Source organism: Sceloporus occidentalis, unplaced genomic scaffold (genome assembly GCF_023333645.1).
Source record: "Sceloporus occidentalis isolate IW3139 unplaced genomic scaffold, rSceOcc1.0.p SCAF_2, whole genome shotgun sequence".
NCBI classification, from domain to species: Eukaryota; Metazoa; Chordata; class Lepidosauria; order Squamata; family Phrynosomatidae; genus Sceloporus; species Sceloporus occidentalis.
Genome location: NW_028316982.1, coordinates 182,476,121 through 182,495,405, shown reverse-complemented (window position 1 = coordinate 182,495,405; position 19,285 = coordinate 182,476,121). Strand labels below are relative to the sequence as shown.

At 39.9% G+C, this 19,285-nt stretch overlaps 1 protein-coding gene across 2 annotated transcripts; it reads left to right on the top strand.

Moving 5' to 3' along the window:
• The first annotated feature begins 264 nt into the window (after positions 1-264).
• Positions 265-18,215, top strand: ASB11 (ankyrin repeat and SOCS box containing 11). Of its 2 annotated transcripts, none has more exons than XM_089511652.1 (7): positions 265-442; positions 10,212-10,291; positions 11,392-11,499; positions 14,445-14,595; positions 14,910-15,044; positions 16,140-16,331; positions 17,791-18,215. In XM_089511652.1, the coding sequence occupies exons 1-7, from the start codon at positions 265-267 to the stop codon at positions 17,913-17,915; spliced, it is 969 nt and encodes a 322-aa protein (XP_089367778.1). In that variant the 3' UTR covers positions 17,916-18,215. The 2 variants fall into 2 exon arrangements, with proteins under 2 accessions (XP_089367778.1, XP_089367779.1); XM_089511653.1 differs by lacking the exon at positions 265-442 and adding an exon at positions 6,036-6,085.
• Positions 18,216-19,285: the final 1,070 nt, after the last annotated feature.

Genomic DNA, 19,285 nt, shown 5'->3' with positions numbered 1-19,285 from the left:
TATGTGTTCCCTGCCATCTTTTATGTTACTTTTGCACAGGCTGGGTTATTTAATTCAGGCACAGAAAAACATTCAGTGTTTTTAATCCTAAGCATTGTTATTTGATATCAATAGCTTGCCTGTGATTTAAAAAAAAAACAGGGTGTATTTTTGGCAACTGAGGAACATAAACTGCTTGAAGGTTCAAAATAGATGTCATATGATACCAATAATAGTGAACTGTAACTTAGCAGATGTGTGAACTTACACAAAGGGCAAACCAAAATGGAGGGCAGTACGATACTCTATGCTTTCAATAACATTTATTTTGCCATTTTTGCTTTGTTTTGTTTCAAACTCTTAATCAAAATCTCTTTGGCATTACTAACCCATTTCTATATTGTGAAAGGGAACAGGAAAGAGGCTGCCAGGATAGCTGAAGAAATCTATGGAATAGCCCCAGGTAAAATGCTTACACACACATAGATTATATTTAGTAACTCAGATACAGTATGCTTTGCATACAGAAATGTTGTCTAATGATTCTGTTATCATATTTGAGGCTGAAAATCCTATTTACATGCACATGCTTTTGCAACTAAAACTGAGATAAAGTTTAAGTAAATTTATAAAAAGGGGGAAATACTGTATGCACTTTAATAAGGACTTTATTATATTTGGGTTGGAAATACTGTTATGAATGCTTGTTTTTAATAACAATTCTCTAGCAATGCAACTTAAACAAAATATCCTTATTTGTTTAACACAGTCTTGTATTACATAACCAGAGTGCAGCGATGCAAAAGATTTAGAGTATGAAAGAAGACACTTGAGAAAAGTTCAGTGCCTGCTTAACCAATTGTCAATTGTAGCTTGGCTTGGTGCAATTTCTTCTGATTGTCCCTGCTCTCTGGGTCAGACAGTCTGTTTACAATTTTCCTACAAGTGGGTGGACTTGGGCCTGGCGCCAGAGGGGTGGATATGATGGCCTTCTAGTGGACTTTCCACCCCAACCTTTTATGAGTCATCTATTTAAAGCCCTAAATCCAATTACTAATTCCAACTAAGGGTGCATCCACATTGCAGAATTAAAGCAGTTTGACAGTGCTTCAACTGCCATGACTCTATCCTACAGAATCCTGGGATTTGTAGCCTCATCTGTCAGAGAGCTCTGTTGCGTGCCTCCCAGTTGTTTTCTGGCTTCTGCCCCACAGGACTCAGAAGGCACAGCCCCCCTAGCAGCCTCTTCTAATGTGGGGTGTGGTGGTGCAGCCCATTAAGGTTAATGGGGCATTGGTGTGTGCCTTCAAGCCAATTTACCTAATCACATTTTTCTTGGCAAGAATTGTTCAGAGATGGCTTTTTCTTTCTTCTGAGGCTGAGAGAGTGTGAGTTATCAAAGGTCACCGAGTGGGCTGAGAGGGGATTCAAACCTTGGTCTCCAATTTTTAAACTTTTACAACACTCTGGCTTTCCTATTGGGGCTTTCTTGTTGTCGTTGTATGCCTCCAAGTAGTTTCTGACGTTTGACAACACTGAGGTGAATCTATCACAGGGGTTTCTTGGCAAGATTTGTTCAGAAGTGGTTTTTGCCAGTGCCTCCTACTGAAGCCAAGAGAATGTGACTCGCCTAAGATCACTCAGTGGGTTTCCGTGGCCAAGCAGGGATTCAAACCTTGATCTTCAGGGTCATAGTCCTATGCTCAAAACACTGCACCACATTGGCTCTTTCTTGAAGCATTGTTGTTGTCATTGTTGTGTGCCTTCAAGTAGTTTCTGATTTACGGTGACCCTCAGGCAAACCTATCACGCATTTTTCTTTGCCAGATTTGTTCAGAGGAGCCATCCGCTGAGGCTGAGAGCGTGTGATTTGCCCAAGGTGACCTAGCGGGTTTCATGGTGGAGCAGGAAATCGATCCCTGGTTTCCAGATATAGCCCAATGCTTAAATCACTTTGCCATGCCGGCTTATCCCACAAGAACATAGCATAAAGTTGGAGTGGGGAAACCCCCCTTTGTTAATTTTCCCTCTCTTTCACTCTAAAGGCCTGGGTTGGGGGATGGCAGTGTCTTTGGAGTCCCACCAGGTAACAGCTACGTGGGATTCTGAGGGCTGCGGCTGCCGAAGGCACCTCTACCCATCTTGTAGCACCTTTGAGACTAACTGAAAGTTCATGCATCTGAGGAAGCAGGCTCAAAAAAGCTCATGCTACCAGCTTCTTTCTTTCAGTTTGCATCTATACTTTAGAACCCAATGCTTGCCCCCTCCCCCCCCCCCCCCCAGGCTCCTTTGCTGCCCAGCTTTCTCCCGGAAAATTATTATTATTATTATTATTATTATTATTATTATTATTATATAGGCTTTATATAGCACTTTACAAAGGAGCCTCTGTAAAGGAAAAGAGCTGGGCAGTGGTGATAGAGGCCAGGCGAACGCTCACCCCTCAAGTGAAAACTTGGAAAGTGAACTTCTAATGTTATAGATAACTCTCAATTTAATAATAAAAACCATGGGAACCTTAGGAACCTGGGGCCTTCTATCACAAAGCCACAGGTCCACGGACAAAACCAGGAATTTGCAAATGACCCAGAAAGTTGAAAATTCCAGTTTTATTCTTAAAACCAGCAAAGAATAATGTCCTCAATGGATTTCAAAGTTCCAAAATTGAGGCCCAGAACAAGACAAGATGGCCTAATTTTATAGTCAATTACACAAAGAAACTCTCCATCACATCTCATTGGCTAATTACAATTTAAGCATACAGAATTCTTACAATCAAGGCAGAGAATTATGCATATATTAATAACTGCATCAACACTCCTTACTCCTCCCTCAGGAATTTAGTAGCTTTCAGTAACCTTCCCTTTAACCTTCAACAGTTGCATTTTTATCTAAGTTGTGTGTTATGTCTACTTCTGCTGGTGCCAGCTCCTTACAGATCACGATGCATTTATTATTACTTTATTCTCTAGTTTCCTCTAGTTTCCAAGCCTCATTTTAAAAGCTTTTCTTTAAACCAAAGTGACTCCATCTTTCTATGGCTTTTTATTATAACAGGAAAATTATGCCACTGTACTTAAATCGCCAAAATTGAATTTTGAACCACTACACTAAAAGTCTAGCTGCAGCCCAAAGAAGTTTAGCCTTATTAAATTTTGTCCCTTGCCTGCTACCAGGTTGTTCAGACCTGCCCTGAGGCAACCCTATCATGCAGTTTTGTTCAGAGAGAGTTTGCCATTGCCATCTTCTAAGGGTGAGAGAATGTGACTTTCCCAGAGTCACCCAGTGGGTTTTCATGGCTGAGCCAGAATTTGAACCCTGGTCTCCAGAGTCATAGTCCAAGACTGAAGCCACTACATCACACTGGCTTACCAAACTGCAAAACTCAGGATTTTGTATAACAGAGTCATGGCAGTTAAAGTGGTGTCAAACTGCTTTAATTCTGCAATATAGGCGGGATACAGACCGCCCAAAAAGGGCAGCCTGCCGGCACCTGGTTTTCCGCCGGAGGGAAGTCTCGGCCACCAAATGGCGAAGCTTCCCACAGGTGGAAAAAGAACCCACAAAAATGGTGGCGTGGTGGTGGCGTAATAAGTGTGCCACAGTGCACCACTGGCGCACTCATTAAGCAAGTGCTACGCAGCATCATGTAGATGCTGCGCGGCGCTTGCGTAACAATGGCGGCGCCTGTGTGTAGAGGGTGCCACCATTTTGACGCCCTCGTCACATGCTATGGTTGAGGGGCATGTGGAAGCCCCACCCCGAGGCAACCCTAGCATATGATGAGGGTGTCTTAAAGAGCCGGTATGTACCAGGCCGTAAATACACCCTCAATCAGAGCTATTTGAATTAATGGGATTTGCTTTCAGTGTTAACTTATTATTCAGCACTTCATTCATTGAGTCTAGTCTAGTTGGGTCCAGTAGTTTATAGCTGCCTATGACTATAAACATATTAAGGTAACACATAAATGACATTTCATTTTAATATAAATTTGCTTAATCAGAATTTTTTTTTATTGCTTGCTTCTTCCCTAAGAGTTTGTTTTAGCCTTACAAATATAAACAGTGGATCACATAGTAAAATATAAATATGAGACTCAAAGTAGCTTTCTTAATGAGGACTCACTTTTCTACAACATCATCGTAAGTATAAATGATGTGTCCAATGAAGTCAATAAATCTGTGTCAGAGGAAATCAGGTTATGACTGTATACCACAATTTTAAGCAAGGAGTGCAACTGTGCTGGGGCAGGAGACAATGAAGTTTATCGCACCGGGGTTAAAACGTTACCCGGTGCGTTCTAACGTGCACGCACAGGGCTGCGCATGGAACGTGATGGGAATGCGATGGGTCCCAGAACCCCATTTTACCACACAGTGGAATGCCGCCTTTGCTGGCAGGCGTTCCCATTGTGTTCCCATTGAGTTCCAGAGCACGCCATTTCTGGGAACTGTTTCAAAGTATTCCCAGAAATGGTGCCCTCTGGAACTCAATGGGAACGCGATGGGAACGCCCACTGGCAAAGGCGGTGTTCTGCTGTGCGGTAAAATGAGGTTCTGGGCCCCATCGCATTCCCATCACGTTCTGTGTGCGGCCCCGTGCGTGCACGTTAGAACGCACCGGGGAACGTTTTAACTCCGGTGCGATAAACTTCAATGTTTGCTCGCTGTTCCACAGTGGATTTCACTGATGCTGAAAATAATGCTGATGTAAAACTAGAAATGACTTTCAATTTTGCTTATTTCATTTCATTTTTATATATAAAAATGCCCTTGGTAGCTGCAAGGGTTGATTCCATGATCACCTGTGGATACTAAAATCTATGGATGCTCAAGTTCAGTTCAATACAGTGACGTAGTAAAATGGTGTCTCTTATATAAAATAGCAAAATCAAAGTTTGCCTTTTGGAATTTATATTTTTTTAATACTTTCAATCCATCAGTGGTTGACTGAAAGACTGACTCTGTGTGTGTGTGTGTAGAGGCTGTTTTTGGCCATCTGAAAGACTGAGCTGATCGTACGGTAGAAATAATGTATGTTCTTGTGGTGGATTTCAGACAATTTTTCTGTTTTTTTTTAAATGGGGGCTGAAGACTTTTAAAGGAGGTTTTGGGGGGATTAAGGATTTGGTCCACATGCAGTTGAGAGAGTATTATATTCTCTTCATTACTGAAATAAAATGTTTTTCTCTGTCTGTTATGCTATTTGAAAAATTCACATCTGAGTGCAGATAGTCCAACTGGATGTGTTGACTAATGGGACTGAATGGAAAACTGTACTAAGGTCTTGGAACCAAATCATAAGCTACTTTGGGTAACTCCCAAACAAACTCTGAATTTTGGAGGGAGGTCATTTTCCACCTGTAGAATGTATATTTATAAATTAATTTGGGCCTATTTAGATCCTGAACATTTTCTTCTACATTCAGGACTCAGCCAACTTTGTCTTTCCCCAGAAAATGGCTATGTTTGCTTCACCTTGCATATGTGAAACAAATTTTAAAGACTGTAAGACTGTAAGTGGTGCCAGTTAGACTTATGGTTGAACTCACAAATCACATAATCAACTCAGGCAACAACTCTATCTAGATTTTCTAGTGATGCTAAATCATTCTGTACATAGGATAGACTGCAGTCCTACCAGTCACTGAATGTTTTTATACAGTATATATTTTATAACACACCAGTTTGTCTCACTGAAGGCCTTTTTATTTTTACACAAATAAATAAATAAACACACACACATACACACAAGTTTTTCATTCATATAATTTTTAAATCTTCACATTAAGCATGCACACATACAAAGATGTCAGCTCTCTGCCATCTTTTTGTCTGCTATGTTCCTTCTTACATCTCTGTCTATACAGTATCATCTTTCAAGACAGAGTCCTCCTGATTACTTTACTTCTGCCCCAATTAGATTACAGGTTCACGATTACTGTTAAGCTTTAAAGCAACACCATTTAAAAGAAGAGCTAGACGTGCTAGACTTACCTTCAGGACCTTTTAAAAAGCTTTCCCCCCTCCTGGAATGCCTTCAGTACCTGAAGAAGTAAGAGATGCAGTTTATGGGAATTACATTTGTCATATGTTTCAGGGAGGTATGTTTTCATAGAAATGTTTTATGAAAAGAAATTAGGTGGCCATATGTATGAAGGTTGTACTTACAGCAATACGGCATGCATAGTTATTTATAGGTTGGGAATGTTCTTGTTTTCACTGTTATATTTAAACTATCACATGTTGCACTAATGTGTAGTTTAGCACACTACTTATTTACAGTGTCACAAGTAAGGTAATATTTGCTTTTTTGAGTTTACTGGCTTAAGAACATAAAGATATTTGAACAGAGAGATTCAGAATCCAGTTACTTCAAGCTGAAGCTGCATCAATTAATGGCTAAACCGAACGTGGATTTTTGCTTAATGTGACCTAGATTTGGCTCCGACTGACCAGTGTTACCACAAAAAGAAGGCATCCATTTACAGGGCAATCCTAGGCATGTTTACTCAGAAGTAAACCACAGTAGGGTTGATTCTTACTGCATTCAAAGGATATCAGCCTTCATGTTTCAGCAGAAGCATATTTTAATGTATTGTCCTAATATAAGCATTTATTTATGAATTTAAACTAATATACACATCTTACTTACACATTTTACTTCATGTATGCATTTTACCAATTGAGATTTTCTCAGTTGTACTCACTGTTATCCTTTACATTTTACAATGTGTGCAATATTCTGTGTCTACTTTATGCCATCAAAATGCCAAATAAATTTATTAAGTGTGAAAATTCTTTAAGCTACGCATGCTTTTCTTGTGATATTATGGAAGGTTTGAAATCCTATCATTTAAATTACTCTGTTGAAACCATAAAAATTTTCAGTCCCTCCTCTGGGGCAGTAGTTGGCTTCCATGTAAGATTTATGGCAAATCCGCTTTGATTTTTATTCCAGCCTTCAAATGAACTATCTAAGTGAACACACTCTATCTCCCATATAGCTTCAATCCCTTGTATAGCTTCTGTCAAACCTGGAATAAAAGCCAGAGCAGATTTCTATGGAAGTCCCCTGACAAATTCAGCAGGATACCATGTTCAGAAACTTGGGTTTCAGTAGTTAAAATGCAGAAAACCTTTATTTAGTAACTACATATCCAGTCCATTGACAGTCATTATCAAACTAAACATCAAGCATTATGATTACCTAATTAAACTGTACATAATTTCAAATTCCTGGTGGGCTTAATTCTCATTCATTAAAATTAATAAACACATTTCTCCCTCTTGTTCCCATGGAGCTCCTTCTTTGTTGTTACAGTAAGATTCTGGTTTGTTTTTTTGGTTTTGGCTAGTAGAGCTAAATAATTAAAAGTGAATTTTATTTAACTGAATGGAATCTGATAGTAGACTGATGTCAACAGTTTATTTAATGACACTGTGGTCTGAAACACATCTGCCAAAAGTGGCATGCTGACGCAGATACTAGGGTTCCAGAGTGCATGGCAACCGCATGCTCCGGAACCCTAGTCCATATGGGTGGCGTCATTATGGTGGCATCCTGTCCACATGGGAGCCACCATGATGACGTCGACGCCACACTGCTTCTGCATGTTGCTGCAGTATGGCAGCTGCAGTGTCCTTCCGAAGTTAAAACGGGTGACTCCAGCCGGCCGTTTCGGTCTGCACTGTCCCAATGCTGGGTAGATTCTGTCTTGAAAGCCCAGGGTTCCACACCAAACAAAGAATGAAAACAACATTGTATATAATGCTTAAAAAAACCCAAGAAGTGGCAGCAATTGGACAACAACAGTCAATGACATATATACAAGATACGGAGCAAACATTGTTTCCAAACTATGTACATTACAATTATTCTTAGCATCTTGTTCATGTCTTCTAGCTGTTATACCAATAGAACAAGTCAAGATGTTTGGGAATATGGCTCAGAAGGTTTGTACTTGTTTAACTTAACTTCAAATCACTAGAAGCCTACAACATTTTCTATGTTTAAGGGCCTGTTTTCATGGGCCAAATGGCCTATATTATCCTTGGCCTAGTGTTGTCCCATGTGGACGATAAAGGCAATTAGCCCTGGACTGGGATCAGTTATCCAGGACCAATCCCAGCCCAAAGGGGCCTTAATTGGCTCCAAAATTACTGGCTGTTTGACACTGAGTTTCTAGAAACTCAGCTGGCAGAGTAGATGGCCCTGCATGCCCCATACCTACATCTGCTATCACATCTTTTCTGAATGTCCTCGCAGCAGTCTCTGATGTCAGAAGGAGTTACCTGGCCATGTGGGTGTAGTCAGGTGCCTTGTTTCTACCTTATGGGTTGTGCAGGGTGTCTTCAGAAAAGATGCAGCAGCAGCAGGTAAAAGGCAGTGGCAGTAGGTCCATGACACGGTAGCAGCGTAAACACTTGCCCACTGTCACACTGGCCTGTAGACTAACCTGGTTCAGAAGCAGGGTATTGTGTTCTTCTGCTTAGGCCCTAAGTGAACTATTTTCCTTTAGGCCTTATAGTTATCTTCTGACCACAATACATTCTGGTTATTTTTAAATTTCCTTCTTTTAGCCTTCAAAGTTCAGGCACAAACAGTAGGAGGAAGTCAGGTTCCCCCTTGTCAAAACCTAGGAGGAGAAACAGGCTAGAAGGTGTTTCCTGAGGCATGGATATCATTAGGGAAAGAGAGGGAGTGATACAAGGAGTTCCTTTGACATTAGGAGTCAAAGATTGGCCATACCTAGATTAGTTTATATTCTTAATATTATTTATGTATTTGGTGGGTTCTTAGAATCAGAGAATCATTGAGCTGGAAGAGAACTCAAGAGCCATCCAGTCCAATCCCCTGCTATGCAGGAAGACATAATCAAAACACTTCCAAAAAGATAGCTGTCCTGCCTTTGTTTAAAGACCTCGAAAGGAGGAGACTCCATCACACTCCGAGGGAGTATGTTCCACTATCAAACAGCTCTTACTGTCAGGACGTTCCTCCTAATGTTGAGGTGGTATCTCTTTTCCTGTAGGCATTGCATAATTGTCACTTGCTATTTGATGTTCTTTTGTTGTCTGTTTTATTGAATCATTTCCTGTATTGCTATGTATTTTATATGTATTATCTTACTAGACAGGTCCCTTCCCCACCACCACTCCCTTCTCCTTCTGTGTTGTGTCTTTTTAGATTGTAAGCCTGAGGGCAGGGAACCGTCCAATTAAAAAGATTGTATGTACAGCGCTGTGTAAATTTACAGCGCTTTATAAATAAAGGTTAATAGTAATAGTAATAATAATAATAATAATAATAATAATAATAATAATAGTTTCAATCCATTACTCCATGCCCTATTCTCCGGAGCAGCAGAAAACAAGCTTGCTCCATTTTCAGCATGACACCTTTTCAAATATTTAAACATGACTGTCATGTCACCTCTTAACCTTCTCTTCTCCAGGCTAAACCTATCCAGCTTCCTAAGCCACCCTTCAGGACATGGTTTCCAGAAATACCATTAAAAATACAATTTTGGTTGCTCTCCTCTAGACACATCTCATCCTTTCATATCCTTCTTGATCTTGAATTGTGGTGCTGAAAAATAGACACAATATTCCACCAAAGCAGAACAGAGTGGCACTATTACTTCCCTTGAACTAAACTTTATATTCCTGTAGTGTTATATTACTATAATGTTCTAGTGTTAGTGTTCTTTATTACAGGTATAAGTATTTTTATACAGTGCTTCAGTCATCCTTTTAAAGCAATTTATATTTTAAAGAGCTATCTTGCAATGTAGTATGTTACTATTCCCAGGTTAAAGGAGAAAGATGTGGGTGAGTAAATGGAAGACGTATGAGACTGTGAATGGAGTGCAAAAATGGAATTAGATGGAAAACACATGAAAATGATAGTTTTGTGTCAAATTCCTCTCTACTGCAATAAAATATAAGATCATTTATATGTCAAGGCAGTATATCTGCACTCTTTCTCTCTTACACACACACACACACACACACACACACACACACACACACACACACACCATAATCAGAAACTGCCAAGTTGAGGTAAGGACCTACATATTATTCAGAGGAAGGATAAGACTTGAGGGTGCTATTTGCCTTCCAGAATTGCCAAAACAATGTCATCTCATAAAGAAAATCTGACAATATATTTGCTTCTCTACATTTCTGTTTGTTACAATTATTTTAAACAACCTTATTCCATAGGCTCATGGGCAGATAGATCTCCACTTCATGAAGCTGCATTTCAAGGGCGCCTACTGTCTTTGAAAACCTTGATAGCACAGGTAAGACCTCTGATGCTTAATGAAGCATATTTTTTTTACAAATATTCCAACATCATATTACAAACTACACAAATGAATAAAATGTGAAATGTACTAATACAAGGTAAACTGAGCAGTGCTTGCTACCCCACAAACACTTCATGTACTCTCCATCTTGTTTAAATTCTTGAGATTAAGTAAAAATTGAAGATAAAGTTGTATTTACTAGAAAGTTCCAAATCAAGTAACTAAATCATGCAGTCTGATACTAAACAACCTGCATATGATTTTTCAATTCTCCACGATCTTTGCTCACACTCCGCACACATATCTGCACTCATGGACAGCTTTGCTAATTTGTATTTGCCGCTCCTTACACAGGTTCACCACCATACCAACCACCCCCCTGGGAAAAGCTAAGCCCGCTAACTAACACAAAATATCCACATTGTTTCACCTATTCACCAGATGTCCAGTCATTTAAACCTTCTGTCATAGCAAGCATAACTATAAATAGGTTCACACTAGTGAGCAGATTTCAATGTAGAGTAATTTGAGGTGTTAAAATTTCTCTTCTTTGCTCCATCTTCCCCTGTTCTTCCTCCAAAGAGCTCAAAATGTTGTTCATTACCATGTCCCCAGATTTTATCCTCATAGAAATTCTATGGGGCAGGTAAAACAGAGAGACAGTGGCTGGCCCATGTGTTAAACCTCTTGGATTAAATTTATCATCATCATCATCAAAAAAATTAAGTAACCATTGTAATTATGTTTTAATGAGAAGTTTTACTGAACTATAAAAATGATAATTGTTGTAGTAGCATGCCTTAAAGTCATTTCTGACTTATGACAACCCTATCTGGGGTATTCTTGGCAGAATTTCTTCAAAGCGGATTTGACCTTGTCTTCCTCTAAAGCTGAGAGAATGTGACTTGCCCAAGGTCACACGGTGGGTTTGTATGGTCCCACAGGGATTTGAACCTTGGTTTCCCAGTGTCCTAGCCCAGCACTGCTGAAACCACTGTACTAAGCTGGCTCCCTATGATCACAATATAGAGCAGTTGGAATAATGCTTTTTGTTGTTATTTGGAAAACTTACATGACTTTATTCTGAATTCTAGGGATTCAATGTGAACATTGTTACAATAGACCGTGTTTCTGCCCTACATGAGGCATGCCTGGGTGGCCATGTTGCTTGTGCAAAAGTGTTACTGGAACATGGAGCTCATGTGAGTACTACAGTATGCATCACCTTTCATTATGATGAGGTATTCTTTTTCAAAGGGGACTGAGCAGGGGGATTCATTATACACTAATGGGAGTGTCATCATCAAAGGTGAAGTATTCAATATCTGAACTTTACATTTATATGGATAACAGGAAGCATGAAAACTATGGAGATGGCAAAAAAGACAGGAGCATAGCAGGGATTTTCCATGAATAAGAAGCGGTGCTAGAATTCCTCTTTATTCATGGGATAATTGCGATGTCATGTCATAATCATCAAGTTATTATGTGATATTGATGGGAGTTACTCCTATGCTCCCATCTTTTTTGCCAGTGTAATAATCTGTTATGATGCAGCACATTTCGCTAGAGTATAGGCTGGAATTTGGTAACAGCTATTTAGCTATGTCTATGATGGAAGAACGGAAGCATCATTCGCTTGTAGTCTGATTGCTTGCAGAATGGACCTCTTTTTCCACATGCAGCTGATGCCCTGTAAAGTAGGTTTGGCAGGGAGTTATGATGATGGCAATAGTATCACAATAAATAGTGATCATGAATATGAAACAAGTGACCAAGATTTACTCATCCATTACAGTTTCATATTCATGATAGCTACTTAGTCATGATTGTGACACTAGTGCCACAATTGTAACTCCTTCCAACCTACTTTACTGGGCATCAACTGTATGGGGAGAAAGAGGCCCATTCTGCCAGCAAATGGTACATGGGTGAATGACATTTGTGTCAGGTCAGGCCAGGAGAGGTTGCACAGCTAAGCATACTTAATGTAAATGATACAGAATTCTGACTGCAGTTTTCAGTTCTAGTCACCCCCATCTTGAAAGGATATCATGAGGCTCAAAATATTGAAGAAGAAGTATGTACTTCCCATGATGAAGTACCTTTCCTATAAATAAAGGCTAAAACATTTCTGTCATTGTAGCTTAGAAATAAAGGTAATCAAATAGGAGGTGAGCCAGATAGAGATTTATAACATGTGGCAAAACTGAAGAGAAACACGTGTTTTTTTCCTACCTGGGAGAGAGCAATCTGAAAAAGTCCAACCTGTGAATATAATAAAAATGGAATCACTGTCACATCAAGAGGCAATGGCCCTTAGCAGACATGGCTACAAAAGGAGCCTAGAGGAATTCACGAAAGACAGTCCATCAATGTCTATTAGCTGTGATAGCTAACTGGAATTAAAGCCGGTGTAATTTTCAATACCAACTGCTAGAGAAAATTGATTTTGTGCCCTCTTGCTTGCAGGTATCCAAGAAGCTGTCTCAAGATACAAATTGTTGATGAGATAGACCCCTCTTGTGGTCTGGCAGGGCTCTTCCTGGCAAAAAAAAAACAAGACAAGACAAGACAAAACAAAAACACTGTAGCTTTTTGCCACTTTTTTGGGGGAACAAAAAACCCCTAAATAATCCACTCAATATTTTTAAGATTGCAGTTATTACTACCCCTAACCTAATGCTGATTTCCCAAATGTTTGTATTTTATAGCTACAAGTTTATTTTTATTTATTTAGTTTATATCCCACCTTTCTTCCTGCATAGGACCAAAGCGTTGGTGTCCCTGTGCTTGGTGTCATGCAGTGTAGGGGGGGGGTGCAGTGATGTCTTACTGCTTGGGGGTGGTACTGTGGCCTCTGGTGGTGGTTTGGGATTCAGCATGGCTGCTTGGTCTGCTGGTAGGGTGGTGGTGGTAGTGCAGTGCTGGATAGCCATTTGGGGTCTTGTGTGGCTGCTGGGCAAACAAGAACAGTACGCAATGCCTTTTCTTGCTTGCCCAGTTGCTGTGCCAGTCCCACTGGGTGTAGACCCCCTTGGGGTGTCACCTAGTGTGATTCACAAACTTGCACCCTCCTAGTGATTCCATTGTATTAAAGGCATATTGCATCTAATTAAAACAAATTACTGCATCTAATTAAAACAAAGAGAAATTACAGTCCAGCAACATTTGAGGGCTGTATTTCCCCTTCCTTGATTAAGACCAAGACCAGCCATTGAGATGAAGAAGTCTGCCCTTGTCATTCACACCCATGGATATCAATATCTGTGGATGCTCAAAAGTCCCTTTATATAAAATGGCATAGTAAAATGGTGTCCCTTATATAAAATTGCAAAATCAAGGTTTGCATTTTGGAATTATTTTGAATATTTTCAACCTATGGATGGTTTCAGGAATCCATGGATACAGAGGGTTGATTGCAGAAGAAAATAATCACACAGAAATAACAGCCTGGGACCTGGGTGTGTACTGGGCGGGGCATGTGATGCAGCCATCTTGCAAAAGCTAAGTGCATCTGAAAGATGTCCTAGATGGAGGTCTGTGTGAGTTGTGGAAGCCCTATTTATTGTTCCATGATGGAAGAAGCATGCGTTTATTAATATATTCATACAATCCACAGTCACTGGATCATAATTGTAGAACTGATCTCTCCATGAACCACTTTTCCATTCTGTCTGATGAAATGTTAATGTAACTTTAAAAAAAAAAAATTCACAGGAATAAATTTTGTCTCCATAAGATTACTTACTCCTACTATGGGTTTTTTTTTTAAAAAAATAAGGACGTGCCATGTATTGATCAATAATCTTATCATGTCTAGCATTGGAAGCCCCAAGAGAGCATCTCATGGATTTCTCTTTACCCTCTCTCTCTATTACAGGGTTTGGAAAAGTATGATTTCCCAAGGATGTTTTTGTGGTTCTTAGCACCTCCAGAATCCATAGATTAGCCTTTTTCTAGCACACATCTCTGACCATTCTCCTATAACTGCGATTTTGATCAATTTAACAGAGGAAGATCTGCAATGTATTAATAATCTTGTATGGAAAATGAAGCAAGTTTTTGAGATTCCGTTGATACAATGTGATTAGATCTCTAACGGCATCCATTCTTTGCCCGGTTCTGACTTAGATCTGTGTTGTAGGTGAATGCAGCCACCATAGATGGGATCACACCTCTATTTAATGCTTGCTGCAGTGGCAGTGCGGCTTGTGTCAACATGTTGCTTGAATATGGTGCCAGGCCACAGCTGGAGAATCACTTCACTTCACCAATCCATGAATCTATCAAAAGAGGTAACAGCACGATTTTAAATGATTATAGTTAGAAACCAGAATCTTGGATTTCTTACATAACAGAGGCAACCCCTTGCCTTCTCCTAAAGTTTACGCCATGTTACCCTTGTTTGCAACACCTAGCTGTGTTTTATTTTACATAATCCCTTGACCTATAGGTTATAGGCCACCAGGCACCTATGGCACTGGGCTGTCTTCTCTCTTTTTGGCATTGTGCAAATATGTGCTCAGGAAAGTCTGATGATACAGGACTAAAGAGTGTCTCCTGCAGCATTATAGTTCAGCAAGTTCATCTCCAATCTATCTTTACACAGGCCACAGAGAGTGTATGGAGATCCTTTTAGACAATAATGTAGATATGGACCAAGAACATCCACAGCACGGAACACCACTTTACATGGCCTGTGTGCATCAGAGGACAGATTGTGTCAAGAAACTTTTGGAACTAGGTATGTGTCTTATGTACACCCTAAGACAGTTCTCATTCTTTGGTTTTATTTTTCTCATTAGGAAATTACTGTTCTCCTTTTCCTCTTTTTGTGTGAAGCATGTGTGTTGTATGCCTGTTTGCACACATACATGCCTATCTAACATTTTTCAGTCATTTAAAACACAGAAGTCCTTTACATATCTGGAGACAATGAAGATTATCACACTCAGATGGAACAAGGTCGGGATCGCTCTCCCATCCTTATCCCATCGATGGGGGGATTGTGCGAAAGCCTTTCATATGCTAATTCTGTCATTATCCTGTCATTGATGTGGCACCGCATTAATGCAAACTCCCATTAATGCAAAAATGCTGGGGCAATGCCACTTCAATGACAGGACAATGACAGGATTAGTGCAACGTAATTTGGTAGGCTTTCACGCGATCACTGTCACTCGTGCTTTTCAGACGGGACAGTGTCCTGATAAGCACAATGTTGTATGAAAGTCCTTCCTGCAATCATGTAGGAAGGATGAGACAATCATTGTCCCATCCCCCATATGATAATCTTAAAAGTTTCAATACTCACAATTATAAGATGTTTAAAACAAGTCTCTTATAATCAAAACCTTTAGTTTACAGTATTTGATACAGTATATATTTGGTTTGGAATGGACAACTTTCCCTGAATGTCACTTCTCATGTTGCTACCATTTGACACCTGTTCTCTCAGTTAAAGCTTTAACACTAAGATGTTTTGGATTTTGTTGTTGTTATTATTATGTACCTTCAAGTTAACTCTAACTTACAGCAACCCTATCAGAGGAGTTTCTTTGCAAGACTTAGTCATATAAGAGGTTTGCCTTTGCCTCCAAGGATGAGAGAGTGTGACTCACCCAAGGTCATCCAGTGGGTTTCCATAGATAAGGGAGGATTCAAACTCGTCTCCCAGTGTCCTTGCCTAAGACCCAAACCACTACGCCACCTGTAAATAGTTATTTCACAACACCAATAAGGGACAAACTGAAGATAGAAATTCAATTTTCAGTTTGCTTCATTGTGCATCCATGTAGAGCTAACCAGTTTGTTTTAATCTCAATGCATTCTCCCCCAGGAGCTAGTGTTGACCTGGGTAAGCGGCTGGATACCCCACTTCATGCAGCAGCTAGAAAATCTAGTGTGGAAATCATCAACTTGTTAACAGACTATGGGGCCAACTTGAAGTGCAGAAATTCTGAATATAAATGTGCCCTTGATCTTGCTGCACCAAATAGTTCTGTTGAACGAGCACTGTTGCTTCGAGAAGGTAAGGTTCAAAAGTTTCCCTTCATCTTCTTTCTTGCAAATGATTAAGCCTTATTGTTTAACTGATTTATTATGTTTTGTTTGGATGCATAAATATCCATGACTAGCCATTAAATGGTTTGACCCAATCAGATCAGGCTTGCACAGATTAGGAAGTAGGGAAAGTATATGTCTGAAAGTCGAGGAAACTATTCTTGTAGTGTTTTAAATCTCTGGAAGCATGTATTGATGTATAAAGTCCTCCGAAATGGGAAATGGCAATCTTTACATTGTAGGGTTCATCTACGTCAGGGGTGTACAGCTGCCAGGGGCTGGGGACTTGGCCCCTGCCCTGCAGGATCTTGAAGGTGTTTATCTACACCTCTTTGTTATGCCTACTGCCCCCAAAAGTTCTGGTTTACTTTCTAGTTAAAGACAGGCATCTCCTGAGTATAAGGGTGCACCAACACTGGTTGACACTACTTTAACTGCTATGGCTCCATCCTACAGACTCCTGGGATTTGTAGTTTTGTGAGATACCAGCACACTTTGGCAGAGAAAGGTAAAGACCTTGTAAAACTATAAATCCAAGGATTCCATAGGATGGGGCTACAGCACTTAAAGTGATATCAAACCACATTATTTCTACAACGTAGATGCATACTTCAAGTGGTGTCAAACTGCATTATTTCTGCAGTGCATGGTGACATTCCTCCCACTTATCCTGTCAGAGGTATGGGAGCATTTTTGTAAAAAACAAACAAACAAACAAACAAACAAACAAACAAACAACCCCCCCCCAAACTTTGTGGAGGTTGAGATCCTAAAAGTAAATTTGAAGGGTATTAAAGGCTATATTTTCTCTACTCTGGATCTATAGCTCAAATTTTCATCCTCATCAATGTCTAGCCTAGATTGTAATAATCAGATTCATGTCATACCTAAAATGTGCTATGCTTACAGTGGTTTAACAGCTTCTGTACTGAATTAAATGAGAGATGTAAACTGCCAATCTCCAGATGATTTTAGATCACACCTCCCACAATTTCTCATACTTGACTATGCTGGTAGGGCTGGTGGAATAGGTAGGTCAAAAATATCTGGAAGGTCAAGTCATGTATGTGACTTGCACTTGACCAAGGGCCCAAACAGGCAGACCAAAATAAAGCTGCTTTGGGTCACTTTGGAAGTATGCTGTTTAAATGACACACACATCTTAAGAGGCCACATGCTGTGCCAAAGCTGTGCTCCAGTCCTTAGGACTGGAGCGTGGCTTTGGCATGACTTCCGGCCTCTTAGGATGCATGCATCATTTTAACAGCATACCTCCAAATTGACCTGAAGCAGCTTTATTTTGGACTGTCTGTTTGGGCCCCAAGTTAGATTCACTATCCCAGGGTGAACCACCAGTATTTTTTCTCCATTAATATATACTTTATTCTGAATTCCTACACCCCCTTAATTTTTTTATTTTGCTGCAGGCCCTCCTAGACTTGTCCAACTCTGCCGACTGTGTATCCGAAAGTGCTTGGGACGATCGTGTCTTTATGTAGTCAACAAGTTACATCTTCCTGAACGACTTGAAGATTTTCTTTTGTTCCGATAGCTTTATAGTTGTTTTAGTTTGTGTGTGTATGTGTCTTCAAGTCAACTGTCAACGTATGGCAACCCCGTGAATGTCATAAGGTTTGCTTGGGCAAGGAATACTCAAAGGTGGTTTTGCCATTTCGTTCCTCTACAATATAGCCTAGAGCACCTGGTATTCCTTGGTGATCTCCCACCCAAGAAGTAACTAGAGCTGACCCTGTTTAGCATACAAGATCAGATGGGATGGGGTACCTTTAGGGTATTTAGACTGTTTTAAATTGTTTGTAGTCTGACCAAAAAGGAAAAGAGAAAGTTGAAAAATGGCAGATTGTTTACTTTTAAAATATTAAAGATGAAAATCAGCAAAAAACAAAAGCATCAGTTACTCTTTACCCTGTGTTTATTGCTATTAATAAGCAAAACTGAAGGTGACAGGTGAATTATTTTATGCCAAAAGCCCTTTCTATGGGCTGCTGAAGATCTCCATCATTTAATACCTTGTCCTGAACCAAGCCAGCTTCCTTCAGTAATTACAACAAAATAGATATTATTTTTCATGCCTTACACTACCCACAGGGAAAAGTTGGCTACACTGATTATGCATATTTATCGGGTAGCAACCAAAGTCATAATTCAGGTAAAAGTTTATGTCAAATTAAATACTACAAACAGGAAAATGTAATTGCAATTAATGCTAATATCTGTGGTGACTGAGGCATATTACTGTAACACTATCCTGTAGCATCTAGCAATTTAAAACCTCTACAGCCTTTTTAATGCCACATATGGTTATTAGACATGTATTTTCTTAGAAGTGTATAAAGTTCTCTTTGGTCCAAAACACACTGCAGAAATAATCCAGTTTGAGAGTGCTTTAATAGTGCTCGGTGCTCAGTGCTCGGGAATCCTGGGAATTGTAGTTTATTGTGGCACCAGAGCTCTCTGACTCAGAAGACTGAATGTCTCATCAAAGTACAAATCCCAGAATTCTGTACGTTGAGCCAGGGCAATTAAAGCAGTCTCAAACGGGATTATTTCTGCAGTGTGTTTTGGACCTAAGATACCTTTTGCTAGCAGCACTACTTGCTTAAAAAGTGCTAGAAAACATCATAAACACAAGATGCCTAGCTCTCTTGCAACACAACCATACTCCACCTTGAGCCACTAACTGGTATTGTCTTTTGCCTCTTTTACAGAGCTTTTCAAATTGTTCATTTAAAACACTGAGCTGGAAAAATGTGTGGGAAAATATGCATTTTGTTCATTTACAGTCTGCCCTTCTCTTACATGGGGGATCCATTCTGGACCCCCCCCCCACCGCATAAGAGAAAATACACGGATGCTCAAGCCCCATTCATGTGAATGGGATGTGCCACCCCTTGTGCCCGG

Coding starts and splice junctions, on each gene's coding strand:
- ASB11 (XM_089511652.1), top strand. CDS start 265: ATGGAGGGCAGTACGATACTCTATGCTTTCAATAACATTTATTTTGCC. Junction 443..10,211: donor AATCTATGGAATAGCCCCAG/GTAAAATGCTTA, acceptor CTTATTCCATAG/GCTCATGGGCAGATAGATCT. Junction 11,500..14,444: donor TACTGGAACATGGAGCTCAT/GTGAGTACTACA, acceptor TCTGTGTTGTAG/GTGAATGCAGCCACCATAGA.